The sequence below is a fragment of the Carex rostrata genome, chromosome 17 (assembly GCF_964058835.1).
Source record: "Carex rostrata chromosome 17, lpCarRost1.2, whole genome shotgun sequence".
In the NCBI taxonomy this organism is placed as follows: domain Eukaryota; kingdom Viridiplantae; phylum Streptophyta; class Magnoliopsida; order Poales; family Cyperaceae; genus Carex; species Carex rostrata.
Window position 1 is genome coordinate 9,924,724 of NC_135934.1, and position 22,776 is coordinate 9,947,499.

Sequence of the window (22,776 nt, forward strand, 5' to 3'; positions counted from 1 at the left end):
TTTTGAAATTTTTTTACTATTTTCTTAGATTTATTGAAAATCGTTGTTTTTCAGACATATTTGGACCATAAAAAACAGCGATATTCAATAAATCTAAAAAAATAGTAAAAAATTTTCAAAAAAAATGTAAAATTTGGTCTTCAAACACATATTAATATGGAGAACAAGATGAACAGTTCGGATTGACTGTTAAAATTTTGAAAACTCGAATATTAAGCCGTAGCACCGTAGCTCTCTATGCAACCCATAGCACCGTAGCCAAATCCAAATAAAAGAATCTAAAATATTGTTAAAAACGGGAATGGAGTGGAGAGGAAAACGGATGAAATGGAGGCAATATAGTATATTGAGACTTGTGATGTAAGCATAAATTAGTATTAAATTAAAATAAATGGTATTGGGGAGCCAACTTTTAATTAGCTGGAATTTTGTTGACATCTTACGGGGGCAGTGAATGCACCTCTACCACAGAAGACCCGTGTCGGTGTGGGCCCGGCCGTGCTAAATTGGCGACACACTCCTAGTTCTTTGGTTGGTCCCCACCTGGCCACCTAGGAACCGATATATCACGAGAGGTAAAGAATGACTGACTAGTGGACCGTCTAGATTCAAGAAAACTGACACCTGTTGCTTTTCGAGGTGGATCTCATGGGCGAGGGGGGCGTCCGACATCCATCGGACCACTTTTGTGTTCGATGGGTTCTCTTCATGTCGGATCTGCTTTAGGATTCGCGTCCGCAATTTCGCATCTGTTTTAAAATCCGTACACATGAATCTTAAAGCAGATCTGACGGTGAGAAAACTCATCAAACACAAAAATGATCTGATGGCCATCGGACAGCCCCCTCTTCCGGATCTCATACTCTCCTATGAACTTTTTGCTTATTGACCTTGCTTGACTTGTCTAACGCACTTTGAAACACGGCGCACCGTGCACCAGGACTAGCGCAGATCAGGCGTCAGTGAACGTGAGCACAGGAAATGATGCACGGGACTTACGTTTTTACTTCCAATTTTGCCTTCCTGTTGGTGAATCGAAGGCGGAAGGTCACAGTAAAATACAGCATTCAGCGCTATGAGATCCGTGCGGCCAGCCGAACGAACATTGAATTTCTCAAAATTAATACTGATCACATATTTTGCGTTTTACAGTCATTGATTCTTAAAAAAAAAAAAAAATCAGTCATTTTATTATATGAAATTTATGTTTCGTGCTACCACAATTTGATGTGTTTTCTCTTCGAAATTTTTATTAAACTCAAGTCTAAAACCTGTCAAATCGGTTTCAAATGACAAATTCGAATTATTGAAATCCGCCTACCTTACGAGTGATGCGTCTATATGTGAAATTTTTTAATTTTGAAATTAATTTTGCATAGAGTCAAGTGGTCAAAAAACGTTCAAAAAAATGAATGCATTAAAATTAATTTATTGACATTCTAATTTTGACCACTTGAGTTTATACTAAATTAATTCGAATGTTTAAAATTTTCACACGTAAACGCATCACTCGTAAGGTAGGCGGATTTGAACAGTTCGGATTCGTCATTTGAAACCAATTTGACAGATTTTTGACTTGAGTTCACCAACAGACTTGGTGAACTCAAGAGCACCCTAGTTCTACTCTTTTATTAATACTCAAAGACTGAACAAAATTTCAAATTCTATCCAACTTTTGACAAGAATTCGAAAAGTGCCCATTTCGGTGATTTTCTCATCGAACAAAACATCTCTTTCCGGTTATTTTCTCACCGGATCCTAAAATTGGACTGGTGAGAAAATAACCGGATTGGGAAGAAGGGGTCCGGTTATTTCCTCGCCGAACAGGTGATCTGGTCATTTTCTCACCGGTTCCAGAGTTTAGCCGATCGTCTTCCCAATTTTCTTTATTAACGAGAGAGAGGGGGGATGCGTGAGAAAGAGAGAGCAGCGAGAGAAATAGGAGAAGAGAGGCAAGGCAATAGGAAGAGAGTCAAGGCAGCAGAATACTCCAGGTTTATTTTAAATTTATAAATTAGTTTAGAATATTGCTTAGAGTATTAGTTCAATAATTTATAATATTTTTTAGATTATTTACGTGTATTACTGAGAGATAAAGTCAAGAAAAATAGATGAGTCTTATTTTTTCCCAATATACGTGGAAGGGCAAAGGCCTTTGGTGCTCCTTACAGTCAAGAATTAGGGCCTCACAATCATTCATTAGCCAATATGTTTTTAGAATATTAGTTAAATAATTTAGAATATTACTTATAATAGTTTAGATTGTCGTCCGAATAATTTAGAAAATTTCAAAACGGATTAGATTATTGTTCAAATAATTTAGATTAGTTTATAAAATTCCAAAACGGTTTACATTAGTTTAGAAAATTCCAAAACAGTTTAGAGTAATTTATAAAATTTCAAAATGGTGTAGAATAATTTAGAAAATTTCAAAATGGCGCTTGAATAATTTAGAAAGTTCCAAAATAACATAGAATAATTTAGAAAATTTTAAATTTGTGCCTGAGCAATTTAGAAAATTTCAAAATGGTGTAGAGTTTAGAAAATTCCAAAATTTCAAATTGGTTCCAAAACAATTTAGAATAATTTAGGTAATTTCAATTGGTTTAGAATAATTTAGAAAATTCCAAAACGGTTTAGTTTAGTTTATAAAACTCGAAAACGGTTTGGAGTAATTTATAGAGGGAACTGAATTAATTTTGAATTAATTTTGTAGTATGGCAGACAAAGTACGTGATCAAGTAGAGGGGGAGGGGGGTACTTTTAGTCTTCTGCTGTGGATACCTCACAGCCATCATAGGGTCTATGAGACTTCTAAGGAGGTAAGCATTTAGTTATTTATTTTTTCATGACTTGTTCATAAATCTCATCATGTTTTAATTTCTATTTTTTTTTCTTTGTAATGTAGAGTATGGAGGTCATAAACGTCAAGCATTACAGTTGTCATACCTCATACCACGCTTTATACGCGCCATTTTTTATTCGATTGGGCTTATATTAGATCGCAATCATACCTGCGATCAACATCGATGCAGCACTGATACACGGACTTGTGGAGCTGTGGCATCCTGAGACACACACCTTTCATCTTCTATTTGGAGAGATGACAGGTATTTACTAAACTAATTCAAATAAATTTGTTCTTTGTGATATTTTACTGACAATTCAAATAATGAAATTTATAATTATTTATTTAATAAATTACAGTTACGTTGGAGGGCGTGATCTATTTGTGGGGTTTGCCCATTACGGGATTCCCAGTGACAGGGAATATAGACAGGACGAAAAATCACAATTTATGAAAAAATGGGGGTCTCAGGAAAACAAAAAATATTCGGACTTGACTATGGGCGGCTAGACACCTCTCGGTAGCAAGCAAACTAGTATTACTCAATAGAGTGCTTTCGACGGTACCTTCGTACTTCATGATGGTCTTTAGGTTGCCAAAATGGGTAATTAAAAAAATTGATAAAATAAGAAGAAGATTTCTATGGCACGGAGTAACTAAACATACCAAAAATATGAGCTTAGGAAACTGGAACATGGTATGTAGACCTAAAAAATATGGCGGACTTGGCGTAGTGGAACTGAGCGCCTTCAACAAGGCATTACTCATGAAATGGACATGATACTAGCAAAAGCTGGAACAAAGAATGTGGAAACCAATTTTCTAAGGAGCAAGGCTCAGTGAAAACCTTGTACCCGAGTCCCCATTATTTACGGGCGCACTGCAACAATGTCACACTTTCTGGGAAACATCGGTCACACACATTTACGGACAGGGCAATCACATATCCTTGTGGAACCACAACTGGGGATTTGGCGTACTTAAATATGAATTACCATCACTTTACTCACATGTGATAGATGCCTCTACAAACATCAAAGATGCAATGCATGGCACAATGAGGCTTTGCTTCCAATGGGTACTCACGGAAACGACAAAGGAAGAACTACAAACGTTGATGGGATATCTGCACAGAGTGGGAACACATCCGGAACAAGAACAGGATGACATCATATGAAAATGGACGGAAACATGTAATTACTCATTTAGAAGTGCATACCGAGCCCTAAAAAATCATCCGTGCATCGCAAATCATGTTCATCGCCTGTGAAAACTACGGGTACCACCGAGAACAAAAGTATTTGGATGACTTTTAGTCAACAATAGACTGCTAACCATCGATAATCTAAGGAAAAAATGATGGTCTATCACAAATATGTGTATCATGTGTTGGCGTGATGCCGAATCAACGATCCACATGACATGATAGTGTCCATTTGCAGCACAAATGTATAGAATGATGGATATTGCGCCGCAAATGAGAACAAATCCAATTGAATCCATACTAGGGCAGGACAACGACAAAAAGCAAGGGGAACCTGCAAGTGACAATGTTTGTCATTTGGACGGAAAGATGTGTCCGTATCTTCAGAGACACTGTTCGCACAGAATATATGCTACAAAGTTTCAGTATAGCAAGCTATACCTTTTAAACCTTTGTTACACTCTGTCAAATCAGATAGCAAGTGTACTATCCTATCGATGAGTATGCTCAGGTATCGATCCACAGGGACGGAAGAAAATAACCGGACTTATCCTAAAGTTACTTAAAATTCTAGAAGTGAGAGAAATTGAATTGGTTTAATTCTAACAATTCTAATGATTTATGACAAGTTTTAAAAAAGCAATAAAAAGAATTAAAGTTGTTTTCAATTAATAAAAAGGCGTTTCCAGGGTTCAGATTTCATTTCTGTTCAGCCCCGAGGCATACGGCCCGTATGGCTTCCCATACGGCCCGTAGGGGACCCCGAGTTAATGCTGCAGCTACTGTTTTCTGTGTTGATACTAATGTTTAGGGTTTCTATCGACCAGATCTAGATACCTAACCTCAACTTTCGCATTTTGGCCTAGTACCCGATTACCGGACTCAAATACTTCCCTCTTAGATGCGTTAAACCTCAACTTTCGCATTTTGGCCTAATTTATCTAAGTTACTTGTTGGTTTACTAAAAGTATCCAAGGACTTTCGCCTCAAGGAAAGTTTCACCTTTCGGGTACTCCTTGGTTTAACCCTACTTCATATACTTTATTCGGTTGGATTAAATGTCATAGACTTGGCTCCTAACACTTAGATGTGCGCATTCATCTAACGGGATGACTAATCAATTCAAGCAAGCACAAATAAAGCAATCAAAATACTACTCAACAAGGTAAAAACAAAGCATTCAACACAAAATCCAAGTAGCATGCAAACAAAATCAAACTAGAAACTACATCTTAGCCCTAGAAACAAAGTAAATTAGCTACTCATGTTCATAAGATAACACAAATAACAGAAAATAAAAGAGTTCATGACAAAACAGTGGAGAAATCCGAAGATCCGTTGCAAACTCGCGTTTTTCACTTCTCTTCCTCTCCTCCTCCTCTTGTCTTTTGCTCCAAGAAAGCTTGTCCAAGTTCCAGTGGTGAATCTCCCTTTTTTTGGTGAGGAAATATCTCATTTAATGCCCCAGATCGCGTCTCCAGAGGCTTCCTTTTCGGCCTCCTTAAATTAAGCTGATTTCAGATTCCAGCTGGATTTTCCGAATCTGCGCCCTACGGGCCGTATGGGACCCCGTACGGGCCGTAGGGGACCCCGTACGGGCCGTAGGGGACCCCGTACGGGCCGTATGCCTGTGCTTTGTCTTGGAGACTTTGTGCCTCTGTTGTGGAACCTTCTGTGCAGTTGGGCAGATCTTGTACGGGCCGTACAAAATGTCATACGGGCCGTACGAAAAGTAGTCAGATCCAGTTTTTCGCCCTCTTTCCTGCAAAATACCAAACAAAGCATAGCAGTACTACATTTCATCGAAATATAAGTAAAAAGTCCACATTTATAGGCTTTAAAGCACAGGTTTCAGTGTAAATTAGGGCTGTAATTTAGATATAATATGGAGATATCAAATTCCCCCAAGCTTGAACTTTGCTTGTCCTCAAGCAAAAATCCCAACATGGGTATAGGGTTGGTCTTTGGATTACCTAAATGCAGATAAATTCCTAAATGTGAAAATTTACATGAACTGCTCTTATCAAGAACCATGAGAATCTTTTTGGATACAATTTGGATTTTCCTTGATCAATTTTGATTCACCCCACTAATCGATTAATCAAACTTCAAATTCTGAAATGTTTCAATATTTGCAAAGCTAATTACCCGAATTGATCAATATTTCATTCTTTCACTGAAACTATGCCCTCGTTTGTGGTGATTTTTCTTCTTTTAGCCCCCCCAAGCTTGGAACAAGCTTAGGTCAGAAAGTCGCGGACTTCGTGTGTTGATGTATGCAAAAGTTATTTTCTTTTCTAAATTTGGGAGACGAGCTCAAAGGCGCCCAATAGGACTTATTGCCAGTACTCTTATTTTCTCCATCTTTTCATTTATTTCATCACTTTTTTTTTTATTATTTTTATTTTCGCATACACCATGAATACACACATCTAATGGTATTTATTCATACCAATGGATATCCCAATCTTTCTTTATTTAAAACTCATTTCCCTATTTAAAAGGCACAGTTCAGCTTCAAAAATGGCTTTTCGATACAATTCAAGTTTTCATCTTTTCAAGTTTTCAAAACATCTCTTCCTAATCAGTTCTTTGATCAATTATGGGGTTAGTTCTAAATTTTTTCAAGGTCATCCCAAACACAACCAAAACTTTTCACAAAAGTCCCTAATTCAAGTAATAACACAAATTTATCACCTAAAAATATAAATTTTTGAAAAATAAACAAAAAAATAAACATGACCTAAAAAAATAAACATGACCTAAATGCAGATACAGTTTTCTTCTATTCCACCCCCCCAAGCTTGAATGAAGCATTGTCCTCAATGCTTGAATTCACACAAGAAAAAGTAAATAGAAGAAAATATGGAAACTAACCAGACATGGAGTGAGGGAAGAGGCAGGGGCGCCTCACCGATTGGTGGAAAGTGGGTCGGGTGGATCTGGGCGAAGTGCCCACTTCTGATGTGTACGGACTGTGTGGATACATGTGGTTGGTTGCGTGCTTGTCAGCTTCTCGATCAAGTCCCCGATCACAGTTTGCTGAGCTTTCATTACAATACCTCGAATCACCATTTGCTGAGCTTTCAAATCCTCCAAGAGTCTGAGGTTGCGAGCCGGGTCGAGGTCTGCATTTAAAATCACATGACAAGATTTATTTGGGTCTGCGAACTCATACCTGAGGTTAGCTGGAAGAGGCTTGAGCTCAGGAATCGGCGGCTCTGTTCGGGCTTTGACGCGGTCCGCGTCAGGTGCACTCGGCCCGCGTGCAGACCTCGCGTCAGCTTCATCCGACCCGCATTCTCTGTTTTCCAAGTCTTCGGACTGTGGCACGCGGCCCGTGTGGGATTCATCCGGTCCGTATTGCTTACGAGATTGTTCCTTGGCCAATTGATCGACCACATCAAGCCAGCAGCATGTTTCTGTTTCGGAGGGGCACTTCGTAGCTCGGTTGAGGTTGAACTGGACTTTCTCATCTCCAATTCGCAGAGTCAAAGTCCCCTTCTCCATGTCAATGAGTGTTCGAGCTGTCTTCAAAAATGGCCTTCCCAGAATGATGGGGATTTCCTTGTCCTCCTCCATCTCCATGACAACGAAATCAACCGGTACATAAAACTTGCCGACCAGAACCGGCACATCCTCCACTACGCCAAGTGGTACCCTGACAGAAGAATCAGCAAGTTGCAGAGTCATGCGCGTGGGTTTGAGCTCGCCTACTCCCATGCGCTCAAAGATGGTGCGTGGCATGAGACTCACGCTGGCCCCTAAGTCACATAGTGCTCGCTTGATGGTAGCCTTCCCAATTTCGCAAGGAATGGAGAATTTGCCAGGATCTTCCAGTTTGGGTGGGAGCTCGTTACTCAAGATTACGCTGCACTGCTCTGTGAGTTTCACTGTCTCATGCCCCTCCAAGCTTCGCTTGTTCGTGAGGATGTCCTTGAGAAACTTGCCATATGTTGGTATTTGGGTCAAGGCATCGGTGAATGGAATGGTGATGTGTAGTTGCTTGAGCATTTGAAAGAACTTGGCGAATTGACTGTCGGGTCTGCACTCAACTAGCCTCTGAGGAAAAGGAACAGGTGGCCGGTAAGGCGGTGGTTTCTCAGTCACCTTCTTTTTCTGTCTGTCAGCTTCATTCTGTACGGGCCGTACGGGATTGGTACGGACCGTATGGTCTGTCTTCTCATTCACAATTTCAATCGGATCAGGTTCTGACTGCTCAAAAATCACAGGGGGTGTCAATACGGGCCGTATGGGATTCATACGGGCCGTAGGGTCGGCTTCTGGCTCGACATGCATGGCTGGTCCATGGTACTGTGTCCCACTTCGCAAGGTTATGGATTTTACTTCCCATCTGGGGTTGATTTCTGGTTGGCCTGGTAGCATTCCAGGTTGTGGTGGTGCGGTTTGGCTCCCATTTTGAGGTTTGTTTTGGGCAGCCAAATTAGCCAACTGAGCACTGATCGCTTGCATTTGCTCAAAGAGCATTTGATTCATCTTTCCCTGCTCATGCATGAAATCACTCACAGCGGGAGCGATATACGGCTCGGGAGGACCGGATTGAAATGATCGGTTGTTCGAGTTGGGAAAAGAAGCATTCTGGAAGAAGTTACGGTTGTTGTTGTTGCTGCCAGAAGGGTTGTTGTTGAGGTATGTGGGATTGTTTTGCTTCCACCTCCAATTCTGTTGTTCAATCGGGTCCTTGGAATAGGTTCGGCTGAAAGGAGGTTTTGGGAAGTAAGAGGGCTCATTGTTAAGAGAATTCACTTGCTCGGGCCCTTCATCCATTTGCGCAAGCGGGCAATTCTCATACTCGTGCCCCTCGTCTCCACACATAACACAAGGTTGTGGTTGCTGATTACCAAGCGCTTTTACACTCATCTTGTCAAAAGCCTTCTGCATGGCATCCATCTTGGCGGTGAGAGCTGTGATCTGATCGACCTCAAGTCGGCCTCCTCCAGTTCCTCGAGTGCTCCCTCGGCCAGACCATTGTTGGTTGGTTGCCATATTGTCAATTAAGTTCATTGCCTCGGTAGCCTCTCGATCCATGAGAGCTCCACCTGCAACTGCATCAACTGAAGTACGAGTGGTATCAGTTAAACCAGCATAAAAAGACTGAACAAGTAACCATTCGGGAATACCATGATGTGGACAAGAGTATTGCAATTCCCTAAACCTTTCCCAGGCCTCATTCAGTGGTTCATCAAACCTTTGTCTGAAACTGGTCAGTTGGGTCCTAACCTCGGCAGTTCTTTTATGGGGGAAAAATCTGGTCAAAAACAGTTTGGACAATTCCCTCCAAGTGGTAATTGAATCCCTTGGTAATGACCCTAACCATTTCTTGGCTTTATCCCTAAGAGTGAAAGGAAATAAAGCAAGTCTAATGTAATCAGCTGTTGCGCCATTGATTTTAATGGTGGCACAACACTCAAGAAAGATCTGAACATGGGCATGCGGATCCTCATGATCCATGCCATGGAATGTGTTTTGCTGGACGATGTTGACAACACCCGGATTGAAGTTGGGTTGGTTGCCAGCAATCCTTGGCAATCGGATTGCTCCTCTAACATCTTCAGCTCTCGGGACATTGAACTCTCGCAATGTCCTGGGCGCATAGTCTGCTCCTTCATCATCAGAGAATTGGTCCTGGACGGGAGGGTCCTGGATGGGTGGATCCTGAACGGGTGGATCAGTGATGGGTGGATTAACTCCGCCGTTATTCATTGCGCCTTGTTCTAGGTCTGTCTGGCCTCTGTTGTCGGTTGGTACGGGTCGTATGAATGTCCTACGGGCCGTACGGAGAGGTGACAGATGTGGTGGTGCTGGAACGAATGTGTTGGAAGTTTGCCCTTTGCTTCTGAGATGGTAGTTGTTCTTGGGCCGTGACTCTTCCAGTATGTTCCTGCAAATATGGAAAAAGAAAAATTAAAATTAAAATCTAGAATCAAGCAAAAATAAGAAAAAGTCCAGAATTTTCGTTGCCGTCCCCGGCAACGGCGCCAAAAACTTGTTCGCACAGAATATATGCTACAAAGTTTCAGTATAGCAAGCTATACCTTTTAAACCTTTGTTACACTCTGTCAAATCAGATAGCAAGTGTACTATCCTATCGATGAGTATGCTCAGGTATCGATCCACAGGGACGGAAGAAAATAACCGGACTTATCCTAAAGTTACTTAAAATTCTAGAAGTGAGAGAAATTGAATTGGTTTAATTCTAACAATTCTAATGATTTATGACAAGTTTTAAAAAAGCAATAAAAAGAATTAAAGTTGTTTTCAATTAATAAAAAGGCGTTTCCAGGGTTCAGATTTCATTTCTGTTCAGCCCCGAGGCATACGGCCCGTATGGCTTCCCATACGGCCCGTAGGGGACCCCGAGTTAATGCTGCAGCTACTGTTTTCTGTGTTGATACTAATGTTTAGGGTTTCTATCGACCAGATCTAGATACCTAACCTCAACTTTCGCATTTTGGCCTAGTACCCGATTACCGGACTCAAATACTTCCCTCTTAGATGCGTTAAACCTCAACTTTCGCATTTTGGCCTAATTTATCTAAGTTACTTGTTGGTTTACTAAAAGTATCCAAGGACTTTCGCCTCAAGGAAAGTTTCACCTTTCGGGTACTCCTTGGTTTAACCCTACTTCATATACTTTATTCGGTTGGATTAAATGTCATAGACTTGGCTCCTAACACTTAGATGTGCGCATTCATCTAACGGGATGACTAATCAATTCAAGCAAGCACAAATAAAGCAATCAAAATACTACTCAACAAGGTAAAAACAAAGCATTCAACACAAAATCCAAGTAGCATGCAAACAAAATCAAACTAGAAACTACATCTTAGCCCTAGAAACAAAGTAAATTAGCTACTCATGTTCATAAGATAACACAAATAACAGAAAATAAAAGAGTTCATGACAAAACAGTGGAGAAATCCGAAGATCCGTTGCAAACTCGCGTTTTTCACTTCTCTTCCTCTCCTCCTCCTCTTGTCTTTTGCTCCAAGAAAGCTTGTCCAAGTTCCAGTGGTGAATCTCCCTTTTTTTGGTGAGGAAATATCTCATTTAATGCCCCAGATCGCGTCTCCAGAGGCTTCCTTTTCGGCCTCCTTAAATTAAGCTGATTTCAGATTCCAGCTGGATTTTCCGAATCTGCGCCCTACGGGCCGTAGGGGACCCCGTACGGGCCGTATGCCTGTGCTTTGTCTTGGAGACTTTGTGCCTCTGTTGTGGAACCTTCTGTGCAGTTGGGCAGATCTTGTACGGGCCGTACAAAATGTCATACGGGCCGTACGAAAAGTAGTCAGATCCAGTTTTTCGCCCTCTTTCCTGCAAAATACCAAACAAAGCATAGCAGTACCACATTTCATCGAAATATAAGTAAAAAGTCCACATTTATAGGCTTTAAAGCACAGGTTTCAGTGTAAATTAGGGCTGTAATTTAGATATAATATGGAGATATCAGACACTAACAAGACCCCCCAATAATTGATAGAGGAAGTGGCGCAATTGTTACATTGCACCACCGAACCAATGGAAGAAGATTGACTAATAAATATAATTTATTTTTGTTTTCTTTTATTAGTTAATTTAGACAACTTGTTTTATTTTATTTTATTTTCTAGTTTTCTTCAATTTTTAGCTTTATTTTATTTTACTTTAGCTCAAGCGTGTTTGGACGACTTGTGTTTATTTTTTAGTTTACAACTGCAAAACTTTTGTAATCGCAATTATCTATCAAATATGAACTAGACTCTTTTTTTCCCAAAAAAAAACTCATGATTTAAAAAAAAATTAATGTAATAATTGTAATGAAATTTAAAGAGAATAGGACAATTGTCAGAAGTGAAATTTTGACATGGGTTGCCAAGTAAAACGTTCTCTCTCTTGTGATTAGTGCATCCAGTGTTTTAATATTCGGTTCTTATTCGGTATTTAAAAAGTCATCAAATATCGAATATACAGTATGCGGTCGAATATTTGAATTTTCAAATAAAAAATCATAGGCATTAACTCTAATAAACATAGATAAACATAGATAAACATTACAAATAAACATAAATAAAACATAACACAAATTAGAACAAGTTAACAACCCATAGTACAAATTATAAAACTACAAATAAGCATAAATAAAACATAAGTTCAAACTTAAATAAATGAAATTATAACTTATTCGGTTCTCATTCAGATTCTTATTCTCTATTCGGAAATATTCAGTTCATATTCGGAAATATTCGGTTCTTATTCTCTATTCGGAAATATTCGGCCGAATAGATAATATGCGGAAAAAAATATTTGGCCGAATATTGGACCGAATACGAATATTCGACTGAATAGACCGAATATTAAAACACTGAGTGCATCAGTGGGAATAGGACACGCAAGGGTTACTGATTAACCATCGTTAATTACAAGACCAAAGTGCTGGAATTATCTTTAACTAATTGAATAACCTGTGAAGTTATGTTTTCCATCTACAATTCACTCATGCAAACATCCCATATAAAATTAAGCACCTCACTAGCTAGGCAAGCGCTTTGCTCTGTTTTTTCTCTTTACTTTATATTCTATCAAATTTTGGATAATTGGGATGATAAAATGAAGATACTTTATAAAAAAAAAATCTCTTTGAGGAAAAAGGAGGCGTGAAAGATGAGTAACAAGTCTGAAGTCTCTCTTGCATTTGAAGGTAAATAATTTATCTTGCTTATGAAGAAATCACTAAGACAAGTAAGTTGTATTGTAATTTTATAGTGGGGTTAATTTCTAGTAACCCAAACAAAGGATCAGGGGAATGGGCAGCACATGACATGGTGCGCAAGTTGCTGCTTAAATTTAAAGCAACTGTGTCAACACAATTACAATCGGTGTTTTAAAAGGCGGCCGCATATGCCTATGCAGTCAGCAGCTGTGTTCAGAACGGCCATGCGGTCCTCCCATGCGGTTTTGAGCATACAGCTGCATATGTGGTCCGAATATGCGGACATGCGGATTGAAAACACGTATATGCGGTCCGAATTTGATAATTTGATTGTATTTTAATTAGAATTTATGTGAAAAAACTATTGTTGGTTATGTGGAAATAAATTCTAATATATGAATATGAATATATATATATATAGAGAATGGCTAAGCTCAAATCGTTTGTTCCTGGACTCAGGAACAAACGATTCAGTTCTCTGATTTCCGAAGTTCAAATGGCCGATCCAAACCGTTAGATGTTTAATCTATATTAAAATGTGCTTGGAGACAAAATTTTATATTTTTTGGAATTTTTTTACTATTTATTAAGAGGGTTTGAAAGTCGCTGTTTTTTTATGGTGCAGAATTTTAATAAAAACAGCAACTTTCAAACCCTCTTAATAAATAGTAAAAAAATTCCAAAAAATATAAAATTTTGTCTCCAAGCACATTTTAATATAGATTAAACATCTAACGGTTTGGATCGGTCATTTGAACTTCGGAAATCAGAGAACTGAATCGTTTGTTCCTGAGTCCATGAACAAATGATTTGAGCTTAGCCATCCTCTATATATATATATATAAATATATATATATATATATATTTATAGAGTATGGCTAAATTGCTACCGGTAGCACTTCGACCTAAGTGCTTACGGAGTCATATCTTAGTATTTGATGTTCAAACAACAAATTCAAACATTAGATATTCAATCTATATTAAAATGTGCTTGAAGACCAAATTTTATATTTTTTGAAATTTTTTTACTATTTATTAAGATGGTTTGAAAATCGTTGTTTTTATTAAAATTCTGCCCCATTAAAAAACAACGATTTCAAACCATCTTAATAAATAGTAAAAAAAATTTCCAAAAAATATAAAATTTGGTCTCCAGGCACATTTTAATATAGATTGAACATCTAACGGTTTGGATTTGTTGTTTGAACATCAAATACGAAGATATAACCCCGTAAGCACTTAGGTCGAAGTGCTACCGGTAGAAATTTAGTCATACTCTATATGGAGTATGGCTAAATTGCTACTGGTAGCACTTCGACGTAAGTGCTTACGGAGTCATATCTTAGTATTTGATGTTCAAACAACAAATCCAAACCTTTAGATGTTCAATCTATATTAAAATGTTCTTGAAGACCAAATTTTATATTTTTTGGAATTTTTTTTACTATTTATTAAGATGGTTTGAAAATTGCTGTTTTTTTTAAATTCTGCATCATTAAAAAATCCACATATATAAATCCGCATATGCGTCCGTATACCACATATGCAGTGGCCTTCTGTATGCATGAACAAAACCACATTTTAAAACACTAATTACAACTATATAAATAAACCAAGCGCTTTTTTTTCTTTGTTTTTTGTTTTTTGTTTTTGATTGAAAGTACTTAAGTGATTGCATTAATTCAAAAAAATCATAGACTAACTATTACATGATATCATGTAATAGACAATAAGTATTTTTGAAATCATTCAGCTGTAAATAAATAAATATACAGATGGTATATCTATTCTGTGGACACAAATAGAGGTGCTACTTTTACCCGATTACTCGGATCCGATCTGGAACCGAACCGGATCCGACCTGGAACCGACCCGGATCCGATTAATTTGGATATTGTATGGTTTAAAAAATATAACCGATTAAATTATGGGTATGGGTACAAAATTAATAATTTAATATCCGACCCGGATCCGAACCAGAACCGATACTGTAATGGGCAGGATATGGGTATCATTTAATTATCCGACCCATAACTGGACCCGACCCGATACCCGTATAAATACCCGATAAAATATATATTAATAACTCTGCATCAAGTTTTTGTGTTAGATAATATATTTCAGCTGAGCTATAATTTGATAAAACTTAACCAAATTTATGCTACTGTTTTACACTACCCTTTAATTACATCCTTAACTAGCCCTTTAATTACGCCCTTTAATTTTTGTTCTATATTATACACATGTGACACATGACACATGATTGTCAAATTTATTCTTCCATAACCAGCTTATTTTATACCTTTTTTCTTCTATTACATTCAATTCATAGATTTTTTTGAATTATAGAAAAGGAAATCATCATCTCTATTATTTTACTTTCTAAAAATTATATATCCTCCATCCTCCTGAATTCAAAAGCTATTAACAAAAAACTGAATTCAATATTTTTTGTTACACCATGAGTACTCCAAACAACCAACAACCAACTAATAATTTAGAGTTATTATTTTTATTTTGCTATGTAGCATGATATATTTTATTATTTATAAACATGATTAATAGTATAATTTTTATTTTGCAGTAGTTTTTAATTTATATTGTAATGATTTATTATATGAGATATTTAAGAAATTATAATTATATTTAAATGTAAATAATTTCTCGAATACTTTGGAGTTGTGACCTATACCCGCTTTGGATCCGGAACCACCCCGTATCTGAACCGGACCCGATAATCCACAAACAAGTTACGGGTATCTATCTACCCGGAACCGAAAGACTGGACCCGAAATATCTACAGGTAGATAGGTATCCAGATCCGGACCCGACCCGATTTGAAACAAATAAGTATATGGATCGAAATTTGGACCCGAACACTTTTAGGATCCGGGTCCAAATATAATAGTACCCGGACCCGACCCGACCCGATAGCACCTCTAGACACAAATTTAATCACTCTTCCTTGATTGTAATGATACGAGGCTAGTGATTGTTTCCACTGTGCGCATATTTGTCTTGTTCCTTCTGACATACTACATTGTATTGAATCCTTCCTTGTACATGGTCAAGAAGGCACTGAATTAAACTAGACCGAAAACTGAATCAACTGGACCATAACAGTCACCGCTCAGAGGAGTGTGCAACCGAGGAGGCACTGAATCAAACCGGACCAAGAACTAAAACAACTGGATTAGAACAGTCACCTCTCAAGGGAGAGCCGAAAAGGTTGGAGCCAGAAAATTTTATTAGAGCAAATGGGCCAGTGAGAGAAGAAGAAGCGGGACACAAAAAAACAACCAACACAAAACAACAACAACAACAACAACAACAAACATATAATATAAGTAATTATATGTACAATTTGTTTCACCTACTTTTCTATTGTCAAATCGAGAAAAAAAATATAGAAGAAAAAATAAACCAATTATCTTGAAGAATAAAAACTCTCTAGAATGGTAAGAGAAAAACAGTAGCCAAATTCACACAGAAAGTGATAGTTAGATCCACTAAACGAAAATACCTACTTTGAGAGATTGAAATAATAAAGAAAAGAGGAAGAGATGAGAAGGTGAGAAAGACTGAATCACCATGGACAATTTACCTTATCCTAAGCGGCACCGCATTACAATTACTTTTCTCTTAGTATAATAATCATTTTTCTTTCATTGACCACACACCGATGTGTAGAAGTTGTCCCGTTAATTTCTCATTACTGAATGTGTTTCTATTTTCTTTGATAAAAATGTGGAAAATTAAGATTAATTTTCATTTTTTTATTTTAATTTTTTTTTGCCTCCGTATTCATGTGTATATATATATATATATAGAGTTAGGCTGGGGTGCTATGGATAGCATAGTGGCCTCTGTGCTACGGCTCAATATTTGAGTTTTCAAAATCCAAATGGTCGATCCGAACCGTTAATCTTATTCTCCATATTAATATCTGCTTGGAGATCAAATTTTATAATTTTCTGAATTTTTTTACTATTTATTAAGCCACTTTGAAAATCGCTAATCCAACGGTTTTACTGTTTTGTGCAGCCACCGTTGGATCAACAATTTTGTAAAATACTTAATAAATGGTAAAAAAATTCAGAAAAATGTAAAATTTGGTCTCCAAGCAGATATTAATATGGAGAATAAGATGAACGGTTCGGATCGACCGTTTAGATTTTGAAAACTCAAATATTGAGCCGTAGCATAGAGGCCACTATGCTATCCATAGCACCCCAGCCTAACTCTATATATATATATATATAGAGGTGGGCTACGGTGAGTTGCGAAGTAAAACGCATTTCTACTTCACGCCGTATTTTTATTTTGAAAGTCCAAATGACTGATCCGAACCGTTAGATGTTTAATCCATATTGAAATGTGCTTGGAGACCAAATTTTACATTTTTTGGATTTTTTTTTTGCTATTTATTAAGCATTTTTGAAAATTGCTGTTTTGCTGTGAACAGTAAAAAACAGTAAAATTTGCTGGACCATCAGATTAGTGACTTTCAAAATTGCTTAATAAATAGTAAAAAAATTCCAAAAAAATGTAAAATTTGGTCTCCAAGCACATTTCAATATGGAGAACAAGATGAACGGTTCGGATCGACATTTTGAACTTTAAAATCACAAAATATGAGCGTGAAGTAAAATAGTCGCTTTACTTCGCAACTCACCGTAGCCTAGCGCGCTCTCTCTCTCTCTCTCTCTATATATATATATATATATATATATATAGGCTAATGTGCTTTCGGTAGCATATGGGCGGAAATACACACGGTCCAAATTTGAAATTTCAAAAAGTCGATCTGAACCGTTCATCTTGTTCTCCATATTAATATGTGCTTGGAGACGAAATTTTACATTTTTCTGAATTTTTTTACTATTTATTAAGCCACTTTGCAAAATTGTTGATCCAACGGTGGCTTAACAAAACAGTAAAACCGTTGGATGAGCGATTTTCAAAGTGGCTTAATAAATAGTAAAAAAATCCATAAAAATATAAAATTTGGTCTCCAAGCACATATTAATATGGAGAACAAGATGAACGGTTCAGATCGACTTTTTGAATTATGAAATTTCAAATTTGAACCGTGTGTATTTCGGTCCATATGCTACCGAAAGCACATTAGCCTATCTCTATATGTATATATATATATATATTTTAACTTTAGAATGCAGTAAATGCATCTTTTTGCAATAAGACTCAGATATATTGAACCATAATATGAAATTAACAGATGTTGTGGTGCCAAAATGTCACCCGCTATTATCTATTTCTTATGATTGTTCTTTGGATGACTTATGATTGTTAGGAAATTTAGTGATAGGTTAAAATTAATTAGCAAAATTAGTTGGAGTACTTTGAGATAATTGCGAAAGAAAAATGAGACGAAATATAATTTTAATTTTCTTGCTAATTATAATATTTTCGTGAATTGTTTTACTTTGTGCAATTCCTAATGTTAAATTTGTCCCGAATATTGTCTGTCAGAGTGTCAGTCCATCTACGATGTTATACTAGATAAAGAAAATTAGTATTTCAAAGGCTTCCAAGTTAGATAATTGAAATTTGTCCCGAATATTATGAAATTGGGATTTGGATTACTATATATATATATATATATATATGTAGTACATTAGACATTTAGAGTATATATAATTAAATACCTAACTTTTATAATTGAAAAATTATTTGGCATGACATATATGATTTCATATCAAAATTTGAACTTCTAATAGTATTATATAAGTCCATCAAGTTCTTGATCTAATAGTAATTATATGAGGAGGGTTCAAATGTTTCTATTTTTTGTGTCTTCATCATTCCACTATTTTTAAAAGCCTTAATAATTTAAAATCTAAAACTTTGAGTCAAAATAAAATTGTTGGATATAATCTACATCATTTTATCTATGCACTTGTAAAAAAATATGGCATTCTAACTTTATTTTGGTTGTCATTAAGAGCTTATAAAAGTGTACTAATGTGGATAATTTAGAGACGTTGATTTTTCAACTTATTGATTCACATAAAAACAAAATTGATATATGATATTTTTTTTATGAGCACATAGAGAAAATAATATAGATCACATCCAATGGTTTTATTTTGACTTTTAAATTTTGAATTTTCAACTATTAAAGTTTTTAAAAATAGAGACATAATGGAGGCACAAAAAATAAAGTCATTTGAACCATCCTCTAGTAATATATATGTCTATCAAGTTCTTGATCTAATTTAAAATAAATGAAAATAGTATATAGAAAGAGTGCCAAGAAATATTTGTTCAAGTTATATGTTTACGTTGTATTATTGTTGCATAGTTTTGTATGTTTACGTTTTTTATAGTTTCCAAGAAATAATTAGTTTTGAGTTAATGCAGAGGATACAAATTGGATGGAGGCATGGAGCTTCTCAAGTGTCAACAGCTCAGCCTAACAATGGACCGGACCCCCTATCAGTGGAAGAAATAAAGAAGAAAGTAGTAACGAACAGCCCGTAATTCTAAATTTTATCCACCTATTTACTTCCAGTTGATATCTTCGTTTGTCCAAATCTCTCGATTACCCCCGTTAACATCAATTTTGACGATCTTTTTGGAAAGATTGAGATGCCACCTCAGCAACATAGGGAGGGGAAGAAGCAGAAGGCGGGGATGAGGCAGAAAGGGAAGCAACAGAAGGTGGATGTCATTACTGCCAAAGAGGTGCATCGCCAGTTCAATCGGCTGTTGAATCCTCTATCTGATATCCATGAATTCAATAAGATCGATCTTTGCTGCCTTGTTTCGCACAAAAACTTCCAGCAACCTTGTCTTTTCCCTCTTCACCCGCTTAACCCAAGATAAAGGAATCTATCCTAATGACTATACCTATTCGATCTTGATGGAATGCTGTGTGAAAACGAATCGGGTCATATAATTTGTGCAGTCACTGTTGAGTATCAGATATCATCCTTCTCTTCTTTTGCCGAGTGACACGCATAGAAAATACCTTCATCATTCTCTTTTCCTTCTTATATGAAGTTTGCCGGATCGTTAATTATTGATTTGCACATTTTTAGTATGCGGTCAAGCACTGAAAGCTTGTTACATTTGTTGCACCTCTTTTTTGACCAACAATAAAAAGTTTGGCCGCATAACAAAAATGTGCAGATCAAGGATTAATCTAGCGACGGAGCCAACTTCACAGAATAAAAATAGTGTTGAAAGTATTTTTTTTATGCATTTTACTCCACAAAAGAAGAGAAATTACAATATTTAATATATTTGGTACCTTGATAGTGCATACACAAATCATATGACCTGTTTTCACAAATTATTTTGACACGTCGATAATTTTTATGAGACGAAGGTACGCATAAAGAATGACTTTCAAACAACAGACAATAATCAATCAAAAAATAAAATAAGTAGTATAGCCGTGCAAACACAAATGAGTTCGAAATTTATTCGAGATGTAGTACTTACTGTTTCTGAACTTAAAACAAAACCTGCTGAGCGTGGGGCAACTAGTCCAAAACGGATGCACAACTCATATGACCGATAACCACAGATTATTTGGATTGGTTTAACAATTACTTAAAAAAGGCGGCTAGTTTATCCGGATTGGTACGCGGGTACGGTATTTTTCAACCCACAAAATTTGTATACACCAGAAGCAAACTAAATCAAACAGCTTAGCATTGTGGAGGTTCGTTGCAACAAATCATAAAAATAACAAAAATACATGAATAGTATCCTCAAATCTAATAATCACATTTGAGTAGACAATAATCTCACCTTTCAGAGGGAGACCATATTACAAGACAGTTACTATGAAGCCTTATTTATCATAAAATACAATCATGTTTCCAAGTCAAAATATTGATCTTCAACATTTGATATAGAGCACAAACTAACCACTAGTATCCGGAAATTAAGTACCTCAAAAGTTGGCAAAACAAAATAATTTGCTACTGCACATCTAATAGACATACAATAAATGAGGCAAAAATAAAAGCTTACTATCTGCTTCCACCTCAGCATATGCAAGCCCTAAATGCTACTGTTCAAATAGCAATTATTCATGTCTTTAGATCTTCTGACATGGCAGAAGGTATGCAATGTGTCGTCAAAATGTCGTGCGTTGCTGCCTTTGCACTCTTTGTTTCCAAGACAACAATCTGTCAAAAGAAAATTATGAAAACTCCGGTATACAAGCAAACACAACTATTTTTTTTTCGTAATCTAAAATCAGGGAATTTAATCTTAATTTTTCTAATTGTAATCAAATAAATAAGTGTAGTTTCAGAGAGTAAAAAACACTTGGCAATAGGTCTCTTGGAACATTTGTCCACAATGGGCTTCACAAATATCCAACAAAAATAAAAATAAAAATATATTTATTCAAAATGAATGCGACTATATACCTGCTGGTACTCCATATCAAATTTAAGAAATCCCTCTTTGCACTTCTCCACCATTTGCACCAAGCCTTTCAGATTCTTCACTGGCTTGCCGTTGAAAGAAAGCACCTACATGCAAAATCTTACATCAAAATCCAACACTAGAAATAATAACGAGCACTCTTTTACATTAATCAAGAAGTTTGAATAACCTGAGTGTTCACAATATCTTCGTAACCAATGTTGATGTCAGCAACAAGCACCTGATTAAAAAGCAAAAGAGTTCAAAATAACTCACTGTAACATAATTAGAAATATGACAACTCTAATTTCTTGTACAAAAAGATTAGAACCTGAGAAACAACTACAAGTTGTTCCCCTTCAGACTGTGCCATCGCATGCAAGTGCTTGTCTAACAACTTAACTGGTGCATCATACTCGTAATCCTTCCCATACTGTAATTAAAAAAGCAAAACAATCAACATTCATCTTTTAATTAGTAAAATTCAAAGCAGTTTCCGATTGGTTTTCTCTAAGCATAATCAATTTGGTCCTTAAAGGTCTATATTATTGTAATGTTCTTCCTTTAGGTCTCACTATAAGGGCATGTTCGGTTATCACAGGATTATGCGGGATGGAATTTTTACGGGCTTGGAACCCACAAATTAATTTAAACGAACCCATACTCATGGGTATGCAATGGAATAGTTATGGGAAAATAGTCAAAATACTGAAATTAATGTTTGGTTATACCATGGAAATAGTTATGGGAAATTCTGATTCGTCTTGAAAATATGTATATCTATTCAAGTTTTCATATTTATTTTACCATTGAATTTACTAGAATCAAAATTATATATATATATTTCATAATGTTCATAAAAATGGTTCAAATAAAAAAATTCTTGGAAAAAGGTTAATCAGTAAAAATGGTGGAATTTATGAAGGTAAAACATTCATTACCAATATAAGTGTAAAGTATTAGTTCAACTTCTAAATTTTCTTGTATTTGTTATGGGCTCTGTCACATAAGAATATGTTTATATTGTCCAACTATGAAGTATATACTTAATTTTTTATCACATTACTTGATATTATTTTGTGAAAGAGAAATGATGCTTAGTCCTTGGAAAAAATTTCTTTGGTTGGGACTTATTTTTTTTTCCTGATGTTTTAACTTGCAATGGGATTTTTGGTGGGAAATAAATCCAAATGACGGTGAAACCCAGGAAATCCCATGGAATTTAGTTCGTCCATACAGGCCCTAAATAATTGTGTATATCAAAAATTCAAATCATAGCATATGCTATCATAATTTATATGAGAAATTATTTTCATATTCAATTGAAAACATTTCTTGATATACTGATGCAAGAAATCAGCAAATCTTATTGTCAAAATATTTTTTTATACATCTCAAAAATCTAACTTGACAGCGCTCATTTACTGCATGTAATTTGATCATTGGCTTTTGATGCAACTGAAACACAAGTAACCAAAACTGTAACTGCTTCAGACTCAAAGAAGCCTTGCAGAGTTGAGTCAAAAGGTAAGGACTAGAAGAATCAGTAAAAAGTACCTCAGATCGAAGATACGGGACAGAAACAGCTGTAAACACAAATCCAGC

The 22,776-nt window shown here is 36.3% G+C and overlaps 1 protein-coding gene across 1 annotated transcript; it reads right to left on the reverse strand.

Moving 5' to 3' along the window:
- Positions 1-20,460: 20,460 nt before the first annotated feature.
- LOC144568559 (protease Do-like 9) lies at positions 20,461-22,770 on the reverse strand. Its single transcript, XM_078318922.1, has 5 exons — positions 22,729-22,770; positions 21,503-21,604; positions 21,362-21,412; positions 21,174-21,278; positions 20,461-20,927 (listed from the first exon to the last, which is right to left on the reverse strand). Exons 2-5 carry the CDS (start codon positions 21,542-21,544, stop codon positions 20,829-20,831), a joined length of 297 nt encoding a protein of 98 aa, XP_078175048.1. The 5' UTR covers positions 21,545-21,604; positions 22,729-22,770; the 3' UTR covers positions 20,461-20,828.
- Positions 22,771-22,776: the final 6 nt, after the last annotated feature.

Bases quoted from the DNA above. Each gene is read 5' to 3' on its own strand.
- LOC144568559 (XM_078318922.1), bottom strand. From the start codon at position 21,544: ATGGCACAGTCTGAAGGGGAACAACTTGTAGTTGTTTCTCAG. The intron at 21,413-21,502 runs GTTCTAATCTTT...CTTTTTAATCAG, and splicing joins AACTTGTAGTTGTTTCTCAG to GTGCTTGTTGCTGACATCAA. The intron at 20,928-21,173 runs GTATATAGTCGC...TTCTTTTGACAG, and splicing joins TTGATATGGAGTACCAGCAG to ATTGTTGTCTTGGAAACAAA.